The sequence below is a fragment of the Nematolebias whitei genome, chromosome 5 (assembly GCF_014905685.2).
Source record: "Nematolebias whitei isolate Nwh7 chromosome 5, NemWhi1, whole genome shotgun sequence".
Taxonomy (NCBI): Eukaryota; Metazoa; Chordata; class Actinopteri; order Cyprinodontiformes; family Rivulidae; genus Nematolebias; species Nematolebias whitei.
This window is the reverse complement of record NC_056502.1, coordinates 10,047,757-10,070,823: the sequence shown is the minus strand read 5'-3', so window position 1 is coordinate 10,070,823 and position 23,067 is coordinate 10,047,757. Positions and strand designations below refer to the sequence as shown.

The following is a 23,067-nucleotide window of genomic DNA, read 5'->3' as shown; positions in this document are numbered from 1 at the left end:
CCCCCCCCCCCCCCCCCCCCCCCCCTTAAAACGTGTTCTGGGTCTGTCATCACTTTGTTACGAGGAGCGGCTCATCCGCCATCAGCTGCAGCGAACGGGACACGTTTCCACAGAACTGATGGCATCCTGCAGGCCTGAACCTCTGTAAAGACTGATGCTCAGACAGTTGGCAGTGTGCTGGTTTTTGACAACCCACCTAAACCGGTCAATAAAACCAGTTCTCGGTGGGAATTAATCCCCCGTCAAATCCCTTAAGGTCCTAGCAACAGAAAGTATGGAAATCAGTAACGAGCAGCCCCAGAAACTGAGTGTATGTTAGTTAAAAAAGATTAAATTTATGGTCCTGAGAGACATGGCTGTCTCCACTTTCATTCTCCCCTCCACCTATTGTTGGTTCGTTGGCTGGTTCCAGTGTCCTCAGGGTGCAGGCTGGACGTGGACATTCTCCGTCATCTGTTTGGCACTGTAGTAGGACAAACTCAGACCCAAGATGGCCAGCATCATGGCTATCTGGTTTACGCCGCGGTCTTGTGGCTGCGCCTGCACCTCGCCAGCAACTTGTCTCTGAAAAGACAAAAAATAAGAAGGTCAGAGGCAGTGGCGATTTTAGCCTCTTTTTGAAAGGTGCTCAAGCACCCCTAAATTTTAACTCAGCACCCCTGAAAAATTAAGAAACCATCATTAGGATGTTGTAAGGAAACTCAGCTCTCAAACCTTAGAATCACCAAAATATTGAATAAATTTGGAATGATGATACTCTTAAATGGGCCAGTAAAATTATTTTTTGCACGAATCGGATCGTCAACGTCACCGTCAATCATTCTGGTACACTCATCAGCAACTGACTAATCGGTGACCTCTATTTGTCTCGAAGTGAAACGCCCTTTACCTGCAGGAGCTTGGGGGGTTTGCGTGAGAGAAGTGGAGCTTGCTCTGTTCACACAGGGAGAGCTGTTGGTCAGGTTACTTCTTGTTGTGCCATTAACTCTAAAATATTTATTGAATCAAGTGTTTACTTATTTAGGTAAACGTAGATGTTTAACAACCCATTAAAATACACCAGAATGCAGGAAATGGCATCTACTTTATTAAAAAAAATTCTGAGGGAGGACCCCATACCCGCCCCCCGCCCCCCCCCCCCCCCCCCCACGTTAAATATGCTTCCGACGCCAGTGGCCACTGCGTTGTTCAAGCCAAGATCCATTGTCAAAACTGGGGGCTAAGCACCCCTAAAGTCAGAGGCAAACTAGTTCCTCTTTAATCCTCAAATCTCAGATCAAGGGGGAATAAAAATCATCTTTCCAAAAAAAATAAATAAATAAAATAAAAAATTCCGTAAACTCTGAGCTCTGTGAAGTTTCGGTCCTCTCCATCATTTAACCAAAAGAAAAGAGACCATTAAAAATTTAGCTAAATAGTTTTCTTTGTCCTCACAGTGATGCATATTAAAATAAACACAGCTCAGTCACGTCTGCTTGAGGTTCTCACTTTACAGCCCCTCCCTGCTCTCCATGACCCCCCTTAGAGCCCAAATCATTGCGATAAGAGTGTCAGCCATTTAAAACATCACCGATCTGAGACTCTACTTCCTTTAAAGAAGCACTAAATGAAGATAAATTTGAAGAAAGTGAGATTAATGAAGGAATAGTGAGACATTAGTTATGGATAATCTGCCCCACCGTTACATTTAAGATTCGATTTCAACCGATTTTAATGTTGAAATGAAAAATAATCACAACATTTTTATTTTGGTTTAGACAGAGACTTTGGCCACCAGATCATCAATCTGTCTGAAAAGTTAACAAAAAAAAAAAATCACCGTTACCTTCTTACACTCCCTCCCACCATTAATCTACACTAAAAAGAACATTGTGTGTCAAAGCGGATGTCTGTCAGTCTCTTCCATGTTCTCTCCAGGCTGGCAAAAAGCTGCTCTTTGTTTCCAGGTCGGCGTGAAAACTTCTGCACGATCAACATCACGAGCTCCCTCACTGTAGACGAGGATTATGTTGACGGGAGGAACAAAAGAACTGGACAGGATGTCATCATAATGATTAGCGTCACCCCCAATCCAGCTGGGATGAAAGGAGACAGCGGGTCTCCCAGAAGCACGAGGCTCTTTGCGTTAATGCACCTCAACCAGCAATGAGCCATAACTGAAACAAACCGTTTACGATTTAAAATAAATACTCAAATCAGTTAGGAATATGAAGATTCCATAAAAAAATACAAATATTTAGCAAGAAATTCATCAAAAAGTAGATTAGAGGCAATGTTCTGACAAGAAGCATTGGATATTTGCTAAAAATAGTTGGACTTAGTTAGAATATGTTGTAATTACCTGCAGGAGGCGGAAGTATCCGGGAGTCAGTCTTCCCAGTCTGATAATCATGTTTGCAGGTTTGAAAGTGAGGAAAAGTGCTGCGGTGGTCCAAGACCTACACAAAGAAATGTAAAAAAAAAAAAAAGAGAAAAATGTAAAGTGGCATTTGCATTTCTGCGAGTCTTGCATCCCAGAAAGAGCCACCGATGTAAAGCAGAACCGACAAAATGGAGGGTTCTGTTTGGAATGAAACAAAACAAAAACAACCTCAAAACCACGAGGAGTCACTGCCGTGAGCCATGAAACCATCTACAGAAAAACTCCTTGTTGTCTGGAACGATCGCATATTTGTTGGAACTTTTCGGACTTGAGCGCTTAACAAAAACAAGAAAACAGAACTTCTAACTCTTCGTCTCCTCCGCTGCATAAGCAAGCCATCAGGTCCGAGCCAGACCTGGGTCAGAACCGATCCGGCATTAATGCTGCGCTATAAAAAAGGTGACACGGCAAAGAAAAGAGACAGTTTCAGAGGCCGACGCATGGACAATCTCATTTTAAGGTTGATGAGGCGATGGTGCTTAACGTGACGGGACACCAGTGGTTCAGAGGAAGCCACATGAAGGGATGGTTACCTGTCTGAACACAAAGGCTCAAAAAAAAAAAAAAACTGGGATTTTGTAACAGAAGCAAAAATAGGAGCAGGAATGAGCTCATCTTCAAAAGTACCCAAGCTCAATATCGAACAAAACGTAGACGTTTCCTTTAGAAAACAGAAAACTTTTAAACTTCTGATTCATTTAGGATGAAATCCAGAAGCAGGACGAGAAACGTGGGAAGCATCGTCATGCCAGCTTGGTTGGAGTTAACACCCGATATAGAAAAAACTGTTCATTCAGGCAGTAAAAGTTGCTCCTTTAAATCATAAAAATGGCCCCGGACGTCTCACCTTCCACAGGGAAGAACAGATCCCTCAGACCGGTCAGTGGGACCTTCTGAACCTCCTCCCTGCCAGACGGCAAACTGTGAAGAACCTGAACCACTGAACGAGGCTCTGCCTTTTTATACAGCCTTCCTCTTACCCAACCAGATCTGCAGGCTTGCCTTTACAACGCACGCCCACTTCAACACACACGCACACACACACACACACACACACACACACACACACACACACACACACGCACACAGCTGTCTAAATGCATTACTTTCAGTGGTTGCTTTCCCAAAAAACATCTTCTTCCTCCTTCCAAAATGAGAACTGTCCGATACCGTTTGTTCGTTCAGGCAACACAAAGCAAATAATTAGAAGACGAGAATAAAAAGTGCTTTCATTGGTGCAGCGTGCACGACAAAGTTATGCAACCAGCCTGATGCTGCATTTAATCTCAAACCGAGTCAAAAATGTAACTGACCCCAGTCCCATCGCAAAAAAAAACCCACACTGGGGAAAAAAAAAAAAAAAAAAAAACTTTGCATGCACGTGTTTTAAATCTTAGAGCTTGCAGTTACACAACGAACTCCTGTGTCGTTGAACACTGAGTTCCATAAAGAACGTCCGCTTAGAACCCGTCCTGTAAAACCTGAAGTCAGTCAACACGTTGGGCAGAAGTCGAGCAGCAAAAACTTGACACAAAATTCATTTTCATGTGCAACATAATGACGAAGATCTGCATCAAAAAATAAACGATCCACGAGCACCAATCTGCAAAGTTAGTGGATAAATGTCTTCTGAATTAGAATCTCAGAACTCGTTTGTTCAAAATCTGCTCCTGGTGTGAATAAGCATTAAATCTAAAAATACTGAAACAGAACTGAAGAATAACGGGAAATACATTTAAAGACGCATACTTTGAGCAAAAAATACACGTTTTCTTGCTTTTAATCCTCGTTAATGGCTTTTACCAGCCCTTTAATGAAAAAGCTACCCAGCATGAGACGAGCCAAAATAGGTTTCTTCAAACTGTCGGTGTTTATCTGAGGAGCAGAGCCTCCACACGGCATGTCAGCTCTGGTGCCGCCCGAGGCAAACTTCGATGAAAACCACGAAGTTGCGCTACGCTCGTCCCCTAAAATGAAGGAACGTAACATTTTACTCCTGGAATGTCATTCGTTGGTCAAACGCTCACACAAAAACAGAAAGTTCCTCCTTTTGGAGGGAGCGGCTCAATTGAAAAGGTGAGTTTAAGCAGCACAATCATGTAAAAAGAAATGGAACAGCACGCAGGCCAGAGTTTTGTGATCGGACTAACACAATGGTCAGAAAACGAGAAACACTAATGTACGAGGAAAACGCTCTGCTTTTATCCACGGTTAGATGACGCGTCACTGTGGGGCCACAAAACACAAACTGCATCACATTTATGGTGAAAAATCCCCTTCCTGTCCAATTTAAGAGACAAGCGAGCACATTATGTTACACCTGCAGAGCCACAGAGCCAACTGTGCTACAGCCGATCCACAAAAAGGCTTGTGCACACATACAGCCTCGTTTCCAGCATTACACAAACATCTCCTCGTATCCCACGTCACATTCACACAGGAAACGGTGTCTGATGCCGAACTGCGGAGCCTTCGTTGGCTCTAATCCCTGATAATCTCACCCGTTTTGCAAACGTGCATTGAATACACGAAGCCGGGAACGCCGGGTCTGAGGCCGAGCTGAGTTAAGTGTGAGGGCGCGGTCGTCTTCACGAGTCCAGGTGCTTCACCTGTGAACTATTCATGTTGAGCCGAACATGAAAGCGACGAGGCGTTCCCCTCACGTCTGCATGGCCTGCGGACATATTTCACAGAGGGGGAGTTATTGAAGGGATGAGTTCTGTGCCTTGTTGCTTTTTACATCGTGGTGAAAAACGTTTCATGAAAACGCTCCTTTGGTCTTGACATGCCTAAATATGACACCCCCCCCCCCACACACACACAAAAACAACAAGAATGTATGTCCTTGCCATTAGGACTTATGATTACATGAACTTGACCTGGTCAAAAAGCCCAACACACACACACCGGGTCCGTAAATACTTCCTGGGTACAGGCTGTTCTTTATCACACAGCCAATAAAATCCCATCCTCCCACCTTGGTCCCGCCCCCTCGTGCCCCTTTCTGCTCCACGGTGAAGCCCCGCCCCCCTGCAGCGAGCCACACGAACGATGGAGCAGCAACATCTGCAGCACAGCTAACCACTGAAGATAAACCTGCCGCGGCGCAAAAGCAGCTCAGAATCACCGCCCTCGATTCGATTCATCCTGGAAGATGCTCCACATCACAAGCTGAACATCTGTATTCTGAAGACACGGCACCACAGCTGTCCTGAGACTCAGAGTCGGTGCGCTGGAAGGTATACACAAATTAAATGTAAAACCCCTTCAACCTCCACAACTCACGCTCCAAAGCACAATGTGTTCAGTGTGTGGCCCATGTCCGTTTGTCTGGGGTGTTAGCTAAATAGCAACAGCTCAAATCCAACTGGTGGTCCAGGGGCCACATCTGGCCCACAGGAGAGCTCAAACAACTCTAAAATGACAAATGTTACTGTCAGTGAGGTGATACGGTTGTAAAGATGATCCGTGTTCAGCTCAGTCCGCTTCTGCCTCAAGCGGAGTTGTCCAAGTGTCTCGGGGCTTTGCTCACGAGTGAGGGAAGAACGGAGCGCGAGATCGACAGATGGATTGGTGAAGCGTCTGCAGTATTGCGGACTCTGTGCCGGTCCGTTGTGGTGAAGAGGGAGCTGAGAAAATATGCGAGGCAAAGCTCTCCGTCGGTTACGTTCCTACCCTCACCGATGACCACCAACTCTGGTAGTGACTGAAAGAACGAGACCCGGGCCACGCTGGAGAGATCCAGCTCTCGTTAGGCCTGGGAACGCCTCCCAGAAGAGGCGGCTGTGGAGAGAGATGTCTGGGGCCTCCCTGCTCAGACTGCTGCCTCCATGACCCGACTCTGGAACAAGCGGAAGATGGATGGATGGATAATTGCCAGATGTCCAACACCTGAGATGTTGGCGCTCAGTAACTGTGTCCCCTGAGTTTTAGTAGGTTGTAGAGGACTAGCTGGGCTGTAGGAAGTTTTTAATGAAACTTATCATTGAATGGACGTCTAGAGCTGACTAGGTTTGGACTCGGCCCCAACACACAAAGCTCAGCCAGTTTAACAGATGTTGATGAGGTAGTAGCTACGAGTCATTGACAACTCCATCACCGTTCATCACAAGGAGACTCACTCCTTTGGGGAACGTGAGACCTTCACTTGAACAACGAAGCTTCAAGATGAGGGGACAAAACAGAAAGAATATCCTGATTACACAGCACACGACAAGTCGGCAGACCTGAGGTGATGCAGCTTAAAAGGGTTTAAAATGTTTATTTTCTTCACGATAGTGAAATCTGACCCGAAGACGAGAAGATTATGAATCAAATGAGACAAATCTCAGGTTAAGGTGGGATTACGGTTAACCGTTTAACAAGGTTTTGTTAAGTCGCTCGCAAAGCTGACACGCGAGAGCAAATCCAGTTAAAGAGGAAAGTCTGGACCTCCTCAAAGCCAACATGAGATGAAGATGAATACAGGGAATAAGAGTCTCTGCTGTCAGATTATGTTAAATTTACATCCAAGTAGCAGAGACCCCCCAAACTGTGCCTTTATGAAAGGAGAGCAGAAGACCCTCAAAGATAAAACCAGAACAGCAACATCTGGGAAAACAGGCCTTCATTTAAATTACTGCCTTTTAGGACGATTTGATCATTGTCTGGATGCAACAACAAAACAAGATTGGATAATTTCTACTTAAACATTTTCATACTTTTATGGGCTTTTAAGTGTCAAAGCCTTGTTTATAGAGAGCTCATTGAATAAACTTGACAAAAACACATTTTCAAAGCGGTTTCTAAATTAGTTTGCTAATCTGCAATAAATAAATCACCAATTTTAAAAGTAAATGTGATCGTGAGCACGTAGTTAAAGCTCAGAACAGCAGAAACTTTTATTTCAACCTGTTAAGCTTTCTCTTACCTGCAGCAGGTTTTGAGTTGAACTGGTTCAGGTTCGGACCGGCTTCTTTGAAGGTTTAAGGAAGCCGCGAGGCAGCACGTGGGCCGTGAAAGGAGGGGCGGGGCTAGCTACATGACTTCCGGTTCGGTTTAAACCGGCTGCTGGTCCCACAGTTCCGACCCGAGTTACAGAAACGCTGGTTAAAATACCCGGAAGTTTGATGAGGAACCAGAAGCAGCCTTTAGATGTATAACAGAAATAAAGTTAATGCGTCCACAACATCATGTCAAACAGGAACTCAACTTTTATCGTTTTATTTGGTTTCTGTGAAAACCAACACTTCTATCTGTAGACAGCTAGTTATAAGTTTTTAACGTTTTACAAGGAATGCGCCGTTTTGCCCTTACTGAGCACATGAACATACAAAGTGGTTCTGAGCCGCCATATTTGAAGTCCGAGCATCCCTCCGGATGGAGCCATGCTGCCCTCTGCTGGTGGAATGATGCAACAGCACGGAGCAATTCGACTTAAAAACGCTTTACAACTTACAATTAGTTAAAACTGATGCTTGACCCAACAACTTCAGCTTACATTTAGATGTGGAGATAAGGGTTTCAAGTCAGCAAATTCAACAAAAAACATTTTTGAAGATTTTTATTCAAGAACATTTAGGATAACCAATGATGTCAGAAAACAAAAAACAACCCACCCTACCTCCCATACAGAAACAAGTTAACAGATTTCTTTAACCGATGACCAGTTACAGCCAGGATCTACCAAATTTTGATCTAATGAAGACTAAATTTCTGTGGCATTTTAACTGACTAGATCCTACACTGAAATATGCCGATTTTAAAGCATTTGGTTTATTAGTTGAACATTAAAATACAGGGAGAGAAAAGGCAAATTTCCTATTCTCCTGTAAGTTTATTTCTTTATTTTTACTATACTTTAGCTGCCTTCTGTTTAAAATTATTCAAAATCCAACATGAAGATGTCTATTCCTCAGCAGTAAAAATAAAATAACACAGATTAGACAAACTAAAAATGCCACGTCTACAAGATATGGACGGTAAAAGCTTTAAAACTGACGAGGAACGAAAAATGGATATGAATGTGAAAACAAAGTCTTGTTACATCAAGTGCAAGCCCAAAAACAAACCTATAAATGACATTTGTAATATAAAACTTGGTAAAAAATACTTATTTAAAACTGTACAATCACCAAGTACACTGAGTGAGCACATCAACCATTATTTACTTGGCTTCGGTGGCTTCAGCCTTTGGCTCCTGGAAAACAGAGAACAGGACTGAATGGACATTTTTACAGACAAAGACCATAAATAAGTTGAAACTTAAAAGAGTCTTGGACCAGATTTAATATGTAGAAATATATATATTTTTAAATAAATGTGTACATCTTTAGAACTTTTAGACAGAAAAAATAAAATAAGGAAGCCAAGTACCTCAGCCTTGGTGTTGCCATTCTCAGCTGGCTTGGCCTTCTTCGCTTTGGGTGCCTTCTATAAAATAAACAAAGGTTTTCACAAAGTGCCATTCTATATAGATAAACATCTGTTTTATAATCTGGAGAAAAATTAATTTATATACGTAAAAAGAAGCTTTAATTACAGCTTAAGGAACTAAAATAAATTACATCAAGTTACTTACCTTTGGAGCAGCTTTTTTCTTAGTCTCCACAGAAGTTGCTTTAGGTTTCTGTAATAAAGCATTAAAAGTGAAAATTATTATTTTTTTTAAACTTTATAAAAATATAAGCAGAATAAAGTTTATGCAAATATCTGAAACATTTGGTGTGCAGCATGTTTATTATTTTGTAAGATCACCCAACTAGTGTTTAGAATCTTACCAGTGCCAGACGTGGGGAGGTTCGTCTTTGCTGTAAAGAAATGAAAAGAAAAACATGAGAATAAACAAAACACACTATTCTACTACAGAAGGAGAAAAAGGCTTACAATGGAAATGTGCTAAAGTACACATATAACAAACTAATACTTAATCTAACCAAAAACTACTCTGTAGAAACTGCTACAAAAATTACTAATAAACAATGGAAAATAGAAACACATCATCACTAAAAAACCACAAACCTCAGGGGGGACGGTTGCCTGTAAAAAAAAAAAAAACATAAAAAAAATTAAAACTTTGAACAGTATAACACACTTATTTAAAAAGCATAAAACTGCATGTTGTATGAAGCTGAAACTCAAACAAAGGAAATCTAAAGGCAGTGTAAAAAAAATAAAAAAAAATCGCTGCTGAACTTGAAGCGCACAAAGGACTTCCCGCGCATATTTGAATTCAAATTTGGGCCGTCCTGTTGCCATGGCAGCGCTTTGGCGCCTTGACAGCTTCCTTTGTTTTGTATCTGCGCGCGCCTACAGACAACTGCGAGGAAACTGACGAGATTTCACCAATTTCAGGAGCACAATAAACGCAAAAAACGCGGGTTTTCATTGCTTTTGAACAAACCTTTCTATGAGTTTAGTGCAGATAATTTTTTTAAACCGAGTTCTTATTAGTCATAACAAAAATACATTATTTACAAACCCGTACAAAACTGAAATTACTCGTGTAGTTTTAAATTACAAGCATAAATTTAGTTAGATGCTGTTTTTTTTTTTGGGGGGGGGGGGGGGGTGAAAAACAAATTATAAATTTAATTTGCATCGTCTTGAGACACGGTTACGGTGTGCATATTTACATTATTGCTGATTAAATCAAACTATCTTGTGAAATAATTGTAATTTATAGCCTTCGTGTATGTCAAAATCAGATTGTTCCTAGTTCAAAACTGGAAAATTAATCTGGGCTTACCACCCCTCCCCCCACTTCTTCCTCAATTTTTCTTCTTAAAATAAATAGATAAAACTGTCCACAATTATTTGCAAATTCAGAGTGTTTTTTTAATATACGTGACGTCGTGTGGACTTAAAAAAAAAAAACAATAACTGCAATAATTTAAAAAAGAGTAGTTTGCTCGGTGCAACCTGTCAAGATTGTGCCCAGCCTACTGCCCACTGAAAAAAGACAGGACGATGACAGAAATTCAGCTTGGCAAAATGTCAACGGCGGTTCCTGTCAGCTACAGCCTAAATGCGCATAAAGTCGGTATTCGTGTGCTATCGCTCGTTTTTAGTCAGATAGTGGCGATCTGAAGCGACCAGGAATAAACTAGGCGCTAATTTTCGACGACTAAGCGGGATGCCTGAACAGGTCTGTGCTGTCGCGCCGCCATTGCTGCTCGAACGTTTCATAGGCATGATGACGTTCATCTGATGCCGAAAAAATAAACGCAGCCTAGCATTAACCTCAAGCAACCAGCATGAATTTTGCACAAAGACAAAAATGTAAATTTACAAATAGTAAAAAATTAAAAAAAAGTCTTACCTTGGCTTTTCCCATGTTATTAAGTGGAAGTAAAAAATGAAAAGCTCAAAAAAATACAGCCTCAAAACGAGCTTTTTCCGGAGAGATTGCACACGTCGACCGTGCAGTCGCTGCGTAAAATGGCGAATGTATAATACAAACGAATGTTTTTGTAGTTTATACAGTGAAATATAAGAACGAAACCGGTTCGAACCAGTTTTGTATTTCGACGGTTGTCATTGGACGAGAATGTAGCACGTGGTTCCAGGCACCGCCCATTTGTTAAAGCGGCAGGAAGCCAGTTGCTTAAAACTGGCCAATGTCGCGCGAGGGCGCTGTTTTAACGGTTCTTGTTCAAACATCTGGTGGTCGAGGAAAAAAAACAAAAAAAAAAACAGCTTACACTGCATTGTTGTTTATCGACATGATTTATTTGATTCACTACTTAGTCGCATTGAACGTGTTTGGTTATAATTCAAATAATAAAACAAATACAGGCCTAAAATACAGTAATAATTTCTCGAGCATCTATCATTTATATAATGCTTTTATAATTCTAAATTACCCAGGAGCATAACGTACTTAAAATATGTATTTTCTATAATGCCAAATACATTGCGCTCTAAAAATATACTCGTTTTTAAAAGTTAATTTAACTTTATTTTGCATTAAAGTGTGCAGTGGAGAGCATCCTGTGCTCGAGCATCAATGTGTGGCATGGAGGCTGCACAGCTGCAGAAAGAAAAGCTTTGCAGAGAGTGGTGAAGGCTGCACAGAAATCTGTTGGAATCAGTCTCCCCACCATCACAGACATCTACACCTCCAGATGCAGGAAGAGGGCCACCTGCATCATGAAGGACCCCACCCACCCAGCACACACACTTTTTGCCCCACTCCCCTCAGGAAGGAGGTTAAGGAGCATTAAGTGTAGAACCACTAGACTGAGGAACAGCTTCTACCCTGAGGCTGTTAGACTCATGAATCTCTAACTAGAATAATCACTGTGAAAAACCATATGATGTTGCTGCTGATCTGTTTCATGTTGCTGCTGATCTGTTTCAATGTTGATGTGTTCATGCGTGCACATCTGCTCACAGACTCATGTTCATGTTTGTGCTGATGTTCAATGTTTTATGTTATGAGTGCTTAGTGTATATTTAGTTTATGTTTTTCTTAGTTCATATCTTAGATGTTATTACTGTTTTTCTTATACATTTTATTGTTGGATGTAACTGGGACCTTGTGTACATAATTTCGCTCCACCACATGTACCACATGAGGTGCGAATGACAATAAAGAAACTCTGACTCTGACTCTGATTAAACTTTAAAAGGCCATCAAATTTTCTATGTACATGTTTCATGTGAAAAATACAGCATAACAGTTCATTTTCTCCTAATGGAATGTAATCATAGATTTTTTTTTTCTCTTATAAACTTGGAAATTAAAAATAGATTTTTACACAAACTTGGCACTTTTTTTTTTACATAACATCCAAAAGTGTGAGCTGCTTTAGTGTAACTGTTGCTTAATTTGTTCAGTACTTACCTTCTCATTTACTTGAAACGTACTAATAAAATGTTCTTGGTTCATTATAGTTCATTGCTTTTTTCACTATTTGATAATGATTAAATAAAAAATTAGGGTACTTTTACATTATTTTAAATATAATACCAGATATTTTAGTGTTCCATTTTTCATCAAATAAAAAAGTCAGCTTTTGATTTTCAACTTAGTATTTTAAAATGCACGTCTCAATGATTTAGTCTTAGTTTTAACATACACCATTTCACAAGGTGCAGAGGGAGGAGCTGTGATGAAGACATCTGGAGCAGCAGAAGTATGTAGGACATGGATGAAGACAGTAGGACATGTATGAGGACAGCAGGACAGTGGTGACATGTGCTGTAAGTGATGGATAGCTTCAAGGTGGAGGTGAGACTGTATCAAGGGTTGGCTCTGAGATCCTTATTTGCTTGATAATGGACCGACTAACAGATGAGGTCAGGCAGGAATCCCATGGACCATGATGTTTGCAGATGACAATGTGATCTGTGGTGAGAACAGGAAACAGGTGGAAGAGAACTTGGAGAGGTGGACGTATGCACTTGGAGGAATGAAAGTCAGTCATAGTAAGACAGAGTACAAGTGTGTGAATGAGAGGGAGGCCGGTGCAACAGTGAGGCTACAAGGAGCAGAGGTCACTTTCAAGAACTTGGGGTCCACTGTCCAGGAAAATGGGGAGTGTGGTTAAGAGGTGAAAGAGTCCAGGCAGGATGGAGTGGATGGAGAAAAGTTTTGTGACAAGAACGGTCTAAAGAAAAGTTTACAAGACAGTGGTGAGACCAGCTATGTTGTACGGTCTGGAGACAGACGTGGACAAAAAGACAGGAGAAAGAACTGGAAGTGGAGGAAATGAAGATGTTGAGGTTCTCCTTAAGAGTGACAGGATGGATAAGATTAGAAATGAGATCATCAAAGGTACAGAACAGGTTGAACAACTGGGAGATAAAGTGAGAGGCCAGACTGAGATGGTTTGGACATGTCCAGAGGAGGGACAGTGGGTATACTGGTAGAAGGATGTTAGAAATGCAGCTGCCAGGAAGAAGACAAAGAGGAGATAAATGGATGGAGTTAGAGAGGACATGGAGGTAGTTGGAGTGAGGACAGAGTGAGATGGAGAATGACTCGCCGTGGACCCCTGAAGAGGAAAGAGCCGAAAGATTAAGAAAAAATAAAATCACGTAATAAAATATACGCAATATTCCAAGCTAAAACATGTTTCCTCCAACAACAAATATTAGTAGCAACAAACTGAAACAGTTGAAAGAAACAAACACATTTGATTGACACTTTTTAATTTATTCCATTTGAAAAATCTGGTCAAAATATAGTTGTTTTTCTTCAAAAATCACACTTGACAAACACTTTCAGCCACAAAAATAAATCCAACAGAAGCGAGTTCTGTGTTCGAAACAAGTCCTCAACACAGGAAGTGCGGGTTTTTCTGCTCACATATTTCAACCGTTCAATCAACAGCATGCATGTGACGAACACGATTTAACTGCATCTTGACCAGGATTTTCTACGTTAGACTTTGTAAATCTACAATCATTAATATAACAATTTTTTTACAGCCCCATAGGGGTAACAAATGCCCTCTCCGTTTATACGAGTAGCAACAAAATGGAGCCACGACAGTGACAGCATGCTCTTCCTTTGTCCACAGAAGCCCTTTAGGGAAGGACTGGAGAGGTTTTTTTATTATTATTTCAGCCGAAGATTAGTCTTAGTGCTAGTTTAATACCATTTCACTGCATAAGTCGAGAAAGAAAGAGTTCCTTTTGTGTTTCAGTGCTTGTAGGAAGTCCTGAACTCGTGCTTCCCGAGAGGCGATGTAGCGCTGCAGCACCTCTCGTCTCTTCTGGGCGTCGGGAGGCTTTCCGTTGTTCCCCTGATGCTGCAAGTGCTCCGCCACACAGGCCCGATCTGCCTCAAGCTGCTCAAGGGCTTGTTCCTCTCGATGGAGGTCTCGGGCTTCCTGTAACGCAAAACACACAAAACGTTTGGTGCACTGCACAAGCGCAGACGTAACCAAACGACTAACTTAAATGGTTGAAACGAGTATTTAGACGTGAAAACTTTTCATTCGGTGCAAATTTGCAAGACAAAACCACGGCACTTATTCAAATCGTGGTACAAAGAAAATTTCCATCTGCTCATTTTTTTTATTTCCTCTAAAGTTTTACATTCACTCCATTTATGAAGGAGGTGGAAACTACTTGTGCTTGTTTTTTTTTTGCAGGAGTGGGAATAAATTCAAATAACGAACACTTTTTATTTGTGGACAAAGTTACTAATACTCTACAAATTATTTGTGCAGTGTTCCAATACTCAACTATTAAATATTACTTTTTTAAAATTATTTTTTAAATTATTTTATTTTTATCACTGAATGCACCAAGAAAAGAAGCTGACAAATAAATAAATTAGCTTATACCGAATACCAGCAGTTCTTAAACTCAAAGTTTATGGAGCCAATATGCCATTTTTGGCTCTATAAGAAGTCATTTATTCAGAGTGCAATAAATGACAACATTTATCTATGGTGTATGCAAAGTGTTTTATTCTATGCACAAATTGTTTATATTTTGATTGTATGAATGCATTTTATTTTATGGTTGGAGTGCCGGAGGAAAATTTCCACCTTGGTGGACAATAAAGTTTTATCTTATCTTAATGGCTCACTTCATTTCTAAAAGCTCACGTCTGAGTGGGAAGTGGTCGGCTTCACCTGTGATTTATGAACGACCCGAGCCGTTCAACATCTCACTACACTGACTGAGACGGTATCTGAAAATTAGTTTGCAGCATTCTCATCAATCAAGACCTTGGTAAGGCACACAAAAGACGACCACTATTTGTTTCTTTACGTTTACAGCAAGCTCACGGTGCAAAGACTCTCCACTGCAGCACCTCCACCCCTCCGACCAGGGTCAATGTGAGGCTCACCTGGATGGATTTGTGATTCAACTGATACTGGAGAATTGCTTCGCACAGATTCCAGAACGAGTACTCGGGCCACAGAACCGACTGAAACACCAGGCAGGAGTGAGATGTCTGCAGATGGAGGAGACATGAAAATCAATGAAAGTTCATTAACTAAAGCTGAAAAATGTTTCTCCAACTGACACTTTCTCAGGTTAAATTAATGCACAATGCAGTTTATTAGGCCTTTAACCTTAAATACTGACTTATACCCTAAACTGAACGTAATACAGCATTTCAGAATAGTGTTACGTGCAAACAGCTGTATTTCTAAGATTGTTCCGATTTAATCTAAATAAATCAATCAAATCTCCATACATAGCCACAGCCTTTCCAATTCATTCAATCATTCAACCTTTGTTTAGACAGGTTAATCCCACTGAGCCTCGGGGACTCATTTACATGAGAGACCTGATTTCTTAAAGAGTGATGACAACAGTGAGTAACAACGACAACAATAGACCGTCGTAAAAGAGGCATACAATCTTTTTTAAACAAATCTAAACAAAATAGCAACCAAAAGGACAGTCAAAAGGAAAAGTAGCGCGAAGGAAAAAACAAACAGCTGGATTAAACAGTACCGTCAGTTATAGCAGGTAGCTTATCCATTCATCCATCTTTACTCGCTTCTTCCTTTTTGGGTTGTGGGGGTCACTGGTGCCCATGTCCAGCTATCACTGTGCGAGAGGCGGGGGACACCCTGGACAGGTCTCCAGTCCATCACAGGGACACAGAAAGACAAACAACCATTCACTCTCACTCACACCTAGGGACAATTTAGAGTTACCAATCAGCCTAACATGCATGTTTTTGGTCTGTGGGAGGAAACCGGAGTACCCGGAGAAAACCCACGCATGCATGGAGAGAACATGCAAATGCCACCCAGAAAGGTCCCGGGCTGGGATTTGAACCGGCGACCTCCTCGCTGAGGCAACAGCTCAACCATCTAAGCCACTAAACACGTATCCAAGTTTGTAAATATTTAACGTCCATCTTACTTCAAAAATGCTGCCATCTTTTATCTCGCTTACTCCTTACCTGCCAAAGAAGGAAGTCACTGAGGCGCACCTCCCCTGACGTCCGGATGAGCAAATCAGGATTGGGGGAGCGATTGCTGTACAGACACTCGCTTAGCAGCGCCTCTGAAACGTCGCTGAGCATGACAGAAACATGAGCAGCATGTCAAAGCTACGGCTCTCCAGATGATCTTTCCCCGTGATAATGAACACATTGAGAAGATCAAGTCGCAGGCGTCTGCTGCTTTGCTCACCTCGCTTTGATCAGGCCCTGCTCCACTCCCCAGGCCATTTCTCTCACTGCATTGGTGATTTCATATCTCGACGTGTAGGCAAAGCACACATTGAGGAAACATCTGCAAAACAAATATATCCAAGAGGTCACAAAGTAAATATTAACTACACGTGCCACTTAAATGAAGTGCAATAGATAAATCATACTTATTGTGATTCCTGGTGGTCACCACGGCTTTGGCAATGAGCTGCTGAAGGTCCAGAGGCAGCATGTTCAAGTCGCCCAGAACTCTGATACAAACACCATGTTTCTCCAGATTCTCCCTGAAAGACCCAGAAGTCATTTAGAGAGAAAAATTAAAATAAAACAGACCAAAAAAGCAAAAGTTAATTAGTTTGACTTTGTTCACACTAAGGTGAAAGTCTGCATTGATGAACCAGAGACTTAGAAGGTGCGTCCACATATGTGGACATATAAGCAGCACGATGGCTCAGCGGTTAGCACTGCTGCCTCACAGCAAGAAGGACCTGGGTTCAATCTGCGGAAATGGGGTCTTTCTGTGTGGAGTTTACATGTTCTTCTCGTGCTTGCATGGGTTTTCTTCATGTACTCCGGTTTCCTCCCACAGAACAAAAACGTGCATGTTAGTCTGCCTCCAGGCCCAGGCCTCCCTTGCAAAAGAGATCTGTGATCTCAATGGGTTAAATAAAGGTTAATAATAAAATGTGCTCAGGATACTGCAGCGTGTGTCTGTCTGCAGAAAGGTGTCACGTGATTTGTCAAATGTTGGTAATCATCCTGTCTCACAAATCTTTGTGGTGACAGTTTCACAAAAAACTTACCTACAACAGAAAATATTAAGAAAACAAGAAGAATGGTGCTCTCACTGGAGCGATTCACAGCCGAGTGTGAATCAGCTGGGATGAGAATCAGCACCTCCAAATCTGAGGTCATGGTCCTCAGTCGGGAAAAAGGTGGGTTGCTCTCTTGAGGTCGAGGGTGAGGTTCTGTCTCGAGTGGAGGTGTTCAAGTATTTCGGGGTTTTGTTCATGAGCAAAGGAAGAATGGAGTGTGAGACTGACAGACGGATTGGTGCAGCGTCTGCAGTATTGTGGACTCTGTGTCGGTCCATTGTGGTGAAGAGAGAGCTGAGCTAAAAAGCTAAGCTATGTGTTTACCGGTCAGTCTACATTCCTACCTTCACCTATGGTCATGAACTCTGGGTAGTGACCGAAAGAATGAGATCGTGGAAGCAGGCGGTTTCCTCTGCAGGGGAGCTGGACTCTCCCTTAGAGATAGGGTGAGAAGTTCAGTCATCCGGGAGAGACTTGGAGTAGAACCGCTGCTCCTCCACATCGGGAGGAGCCAGTTGAGATGGTTTGGGCATCTGGTAAGGATGATCCCTGGGTGCCTCTCTAGGGAGGTGCTTCGGGCATGTCCGACTGGGAGGAGACCCCGAGGAAGACCCAGGACATGCTGGATGTCTCTCTGTTGTCCTGGGAACATCTTGGGGTCCTCCCAGAAGAGCTGCAAGAGGTGGATGTGGAGAGAGATGTCTGGGCCTCCCTGCTCAAGCAGCTGCTCCCGCGACCCAACTTTGGAACAAGCGGAAGATGGTGAACGTATGGAATAAGAAAAATAAATACAAAATATTGTCATTTAGGCTAAATGAGCCATCATATGACAAACTAATGCATGCATAAAGGAATTATGGGTAAAAACCTGATCAACAATTTTTATTTCTGTATTAAATGAGCGACCATCTTTCGATTGCCCACAGGTGAGCGTGTAATGTTTGACAGCGATTTTGTTTTATTGTTTTAAAAGCACAGAAACGTCCAGCAGACAGATGTAACGAAAGGCCGAATATTCTAAAGATGCATGTGTTGCCAGTTTGGGAGCAACAGAAACCTTTTAATAATTCAATCATTTCTATTTTCTTAGAATATTTCTTTAAAACTAAATCCCAATGAAGGAAGGCAAACTATGAACTTTATGAAGCATGTCACAAGTCAGCTTGTTGGTCTTGCTGTCAAGAGTAAAATGTGTGCATAAAGTACAGCCATTAAAAAAAAAATGAAATGAAGAAATAAAATCCTTGCAACAGATTTTATGTGAAATTTCAAAAGAAAATAAATCTTTTGGAACATTTTTCTGATCTGCTACAACCGTATGTCCCACCACGTTCCCCGAGGTCAGCGGACCAGTTGCTCCTCACAGTTCCAGGAACTCGTCTTAAGCGCAGAGGTGACAGGGGCTTCTCTGTAGCAGGACCAAGACTTTGGAACGAGTTGCCGCTGCTTGTCAGACTGGCCCACTCCCTCTTGGTTTTCAAATCCCGTTTAAAAACTCACTACTATTCAGTAGCTTTCAACACCAGAGGATCTGTGTTTTGAACCTGTACGCTCCACACTGGTTTGTCATCATATTTATTATCGGCATCGTTTTTATGTCTATATTTTTGATTTACTTCATTTTGTATATTGCTTCGTGTGTTACCCGTTGTTCCATCTGTACAGCACTTTGGTTGGCCTTGTAGCTGTTTTAAGTGCTCTATAAATAAAATGGTATGGTATTTTTGTAATAACATGAAGAAGTTAGTGAGAAAAGCAATGGAAATTCACTTTTTTTAAATGATATTTGTTATTCTATCTTAGTCTGTCATCAGTTCACATCAGAAGATCTAAAAACGTTGAGAACCTGACTGACTGCGTTTTACAGCTGATCTGATCCCCGTTACAACAAATTACTGTTTCACTTGAGCCAAAAATGCTCAAACTGAAACTAACGTTACAGTTTTAGACAAATATTTATACAGTTGTGCTTAAAATGGACTTCAAGGAAGCAGTGAATCATGATTTACAACAACAAAACAAAAGTCTCAAACAACAGTGGAAATGTTTTAAACTCACCGTTCCTCCAACAACTTCTCAAACTTCTGTTTGGCCAGCGCCATCAGGCCATCCACCTCCTCTTTAGTGCGCTTGAAGTTCTCGATGCTGAAGGCGTACACCGTCACCTCGGGGATGTTGAGATGTTTGCACCAGCGCAGCGTCTGGTGTGGAAACATTAAAGAGTTAATAATCGTGTACGACGCCCGACGGTGTTGGTTTTCGGGGCCAAACGAGGACCGACCTCTGCCAGCTTGTTGAATCCTTTCGTGTGTCCTTCTTGGCGTTCCAGGTGTTTCTTGCGTGCGAAGCGCCGGTTACCATCCATGATGAAGGCCACGTGTTTAGGCATGGGTCCTGCCTGGGAGAGACGGAACAGGGGAGTCAAGACATGTGGGATCGAGACAAGGAGAATGTTAAATCAACAGACGCATCAATTGTCAAGAAAGATGAATACATGTTATAGAGTTGTTCACCTTTGAAACAAACTGAGATGAGATTTTGTAGCATTCATTGCATTTTATATGACAATGTGCGTTTCTATATACCTTTTCACACTAATAAAGCAAGTATCTATTTTCCTGGTGTCCAACAATAAACTGATAACTGATCAAACTGAACATGTAAGATATTTTATTGACATTAAAATATCCCTTAATGACCAGAAATGCATTCTACATCTTGCAGTCTTTACCAGTTTCATCAGAGAACACAGACATTTCAGCTACTGATTGGTAAAGCCTGAATAAAAACTACCATCACTTTGTTCCTCTGAACCTGGGGTCTGCAAACTGCGGCTCTCGAGCCACATGTGGCTCTTTGGTCCCTCTGCAGCGCCTCTTTCAAACTTCGACCAAAACCGACATAAAACCAAATTTTATTGATCGTTGTGCAAACAACAAAAAAGGACTAGTTCAAAACGTTTTCTTGTAATTTATTTTCAAATATGTGAACACTGGCGTGAGTACAAGAAGTAAAGCACACCCACTTTAACTTGATGCTTTATTTCTTTATATGAAGAACTGTCTGCATAGTTGACAATTTTTAATAATAATAATAATAATAATAATACAAAGGTAAAAACTGTTTTTTCCCCCCCATTTACAAGAATTTGGTCTTTTTCTTTAATAAATTTTAAAACCACTAGATATTTTTGTCTTTTTAATGTCAACCCTACTGGCCACAAAAGCCTCCTCCAGCAAACCTAAAGTGGCTCACGGACCACCAGTTGATGACCGCAATTGTAGCAGGTTGTTACGGCTCCGGACACGATTAATGTTAATTAATTAGTGAACGAAGGTGTAAAAATGGCTCTTTAGATCATAAAGGTTGCAGACCCCTGATCTAAACACGTGCTTCTTAAACTGTGGTACTCAAAATCTCTAGTGGTACTAAAGAAATTAGTACTATTTAAAAGTTTTTTTTTTTATTCATCATAAGCTGAACTGTGATGAAAAGATGAAAAGCAAAAGTCTTCCAAAACGAGGAATGTTTCAAGTAAGTTAAATTTTTTTGCCCCAAATGGAAAAAAAAAAAAAGTAGAATATTTTGAAAACTAGTCTCCCAGAGATGTTTTCAGATTCTTGCAATAATCCGGCTAAAATATTATAAACAGAGACGTCTGAAGAGTCTGTGTTGAACACGAGAAATTATTTATCGTAAACTATAATCACTACACTTATGGTGGGAAATATTACTTTGATTGTTTAAAAACAAACAAACAAAAAAAAAAGGTGAATAATACTTTTATTTTCCAATAACTGACTTTGCACTTTAAAAAAAAGAATACTTTAAACAAATATATTAATGCTTTATAAATAGGTTGTTCATGAGTTTACACATTATAAACCATTACTAATAGTTTATAAAACACTGTTCATACATTTCAGGAAGCTTACTATTTTATAAGATCATGTGCTGTACTTTTATTTTTCCCAGGTAAACGTTAATTTTTACCAGCTGCTCAGCTGAATGTTTTTTAAGTAAATAACTATATGCCAAAACAAACATCTAATAAGAGCTTATTGTGTTTATTTGTAACTTCCCCAAAAAAAGCGTTTAACGTCAATGGTGTCAACGGAGGCCTGAGGGAAAAGTGCTTGCAGAATATTTCGTTACAGCTCAGACATTGTGAGGAAAAAAGCACCAATATTACATCAACTGTGTGCAAAGGTCAGCAGAAGCCAAGCAGCTGTTCACACAAAAACATTCAAAGAAAGTTCATTTATTTCATTCAGTAAATCTAGGTTGGGTTCACAATGGATGCTAGTAGAAGCACAATAAAACCATCCAGATAAAAAAAAAAAAAATTGATCAAACTATCATTATATGTACATTAATTCAATTCATTTCAGTTTATTTAATGCAAAGTCACAGCAGAAGTCGTCTCAGGGCGCTGAACAGAAACATTCATCTATACAAAATAATAGGTTAACACCATTTATCTGAGGAGCAGACTGCACTCCATCACAGAACTCTCATCTTGAGCAAGCATGAAGGCGACAGTGGAAAGGAAAAACTCCCTCATTGTCATTATTATTATGACCATTATTGACTGATCTGGTTTGAAATAAGTGTATTGTGTAAATATAAAAATGCCATTGTGTGCAAAACTGCACATTTTACCTTTAAAATCCCTTCAGATCAGGTCATGGTGCTCACATGATGTGAGGTTTCAAGTCAGCTGCATTGCATTTATATTTTTATATTTCAGAAAGGAAGACTTAAAAAAACAAAATCTTTGTGAGTTTGATTAACCCTTTCCCCTTATAATAAAACTTCATTCTCTATGCAGTTGCAATGGCCATCAGAAAGCAACCCCATAGTAACATAACCTTTTCAGTAATAAGCTACTACTGGATATTCCTGTTACTCCTGATTGATCCTCATACAAAAATAATAAATCACTGCACTTTCTAAAATCTTGCAGCTATTTTCAGGGACTGTGTTCAGGAATATGACAGTTATGACGAAACGTGTTTAATGGTGGGGTTCCTTCTTTTTACCCTGAAAACTGAAAGTTCACACACACGTGTGTTCCTACCTTTAGGATGTTGGCGGAAATCTTCTCCAGCAGATTTAATTCACCCTCTTTTATCCAAGACATGGCTTTCAAGTTCCAAACGTTCTGAAATGACGCGGTTTGAAATGCTTTATTTGATGTTAAACGACCAGACAAGACAAAAAAACACGCCGTGCATGTTAGTATTAGATCACATTACTAGTTATATTTATGCGGATGATCACATTTCAGCTGATGTCGGTGATTGCTTTCAATCCGTCAATGCCACTCGAGCTCGTGATGAACCAGGCAGAGCAGCAGCCCCGAGGCTCAAAAAAACGGCGCAAAGTCAAACAAAATCCAAACGGAAAACACTCACCGTCAGAGGAAACGGCGTCTTTCATCCAAAGCGCAGAAGCACCGGTTGTTCTTCTGTCGAAGCCACGGCCGTTTTCTCACATTTCGTACACCTTCCAACTCACAGCTCTTTACGATGACGACCACTTCCCTACTGGAGCTACGTGACGTTACGCACCGCGACGACTTCCGTTCCTGCGTCAGCAGATTTACAAACCATGCGGATGGACGCGTTTGCGCATGCTTACTGAGCATTAGGACGACGAACTAAACTGTTAGGTACTAAAAATGTATTTAAAGTACTCCATTTTTATAACAT

At 41.0% G+C, this 23,067-nt stretch overlaps 1 protein-coding gene and 2 long non-coding RNA genes across 3 annotated transcripts; all 3 read right to left on the bottom strand.

Moving 5' to 3' along the window:
• Positions 1 to 31: 31 nt before the first annotated feature.
• On the bottom strand, positions 32 to 3,333 carry LOC119409904. The gene is made up of 3 exons (XR_005186806.1): positions 3,270 to 3,333; positions 2,342 to 2,438; positions 32 to 564 (listed from the first exon to the last, which is right to left on the bottom strand). It is a non-coding gene; the product is annotated as an uncharacterized LOC119409904 (long non-coding RNA).
• A 4,616-nt stretch (positions 3,334 to 7,949) lies between these two features.
• Positions 7,950 to 10,930, bottom strand: LOC119409903. Its single transcript, XR_005186805.1, has 6 exons — positions 10,722 to 10,930; positions 9,422 to 9,439; positions 9,181 to 9,210; positions 8,982 to 9,029; positions 8,777 to 8,833; positions 7,950 to 8,600 (listed from the first exon to the last, which is right to left on the bottom strand). It is a non-coding gene; the product is annotated as an uncharacterized LOC119409903 (long non-coding RNA).
• A 2,657-nt stretch (positions 10,931 to 13,587) lies between these two features.
• On the bottom strand, positions 13,588 to 22,898 carry dhdds (dehydrodolichyl diphosphate synthase). Its single transcript, XM_037676810.1, has 9 exons — positions 22,771 to 22,898; positions 22,434 to 22,517; positions 19,635 to 19,751; positions 19,412 to 19,554; positions 16,706 to 16,822; positions 16,519 to 16,620; positions 16,287 to 16,401; positions 15,213 to 15,320; positions 13,588 to 14,241 (listed from the first exon to the last, which is right to left on the bottom strand). Exons 2-9 carry the CDS (start codon positions 22,494 to 22,496, stop codon positions 13,996 to 13,998), a joined length of 1,011 nt encoding a protein of 336 aa, XP_037532738.1. The 5' UTR covers positions 22,497 to 22,517; positions 22,771 to 22,898; the 3' UTR covers positions 13,588 to 13,995.
• Positions 22,899 to 23,067: the final 169 nt, after the last annotated feature.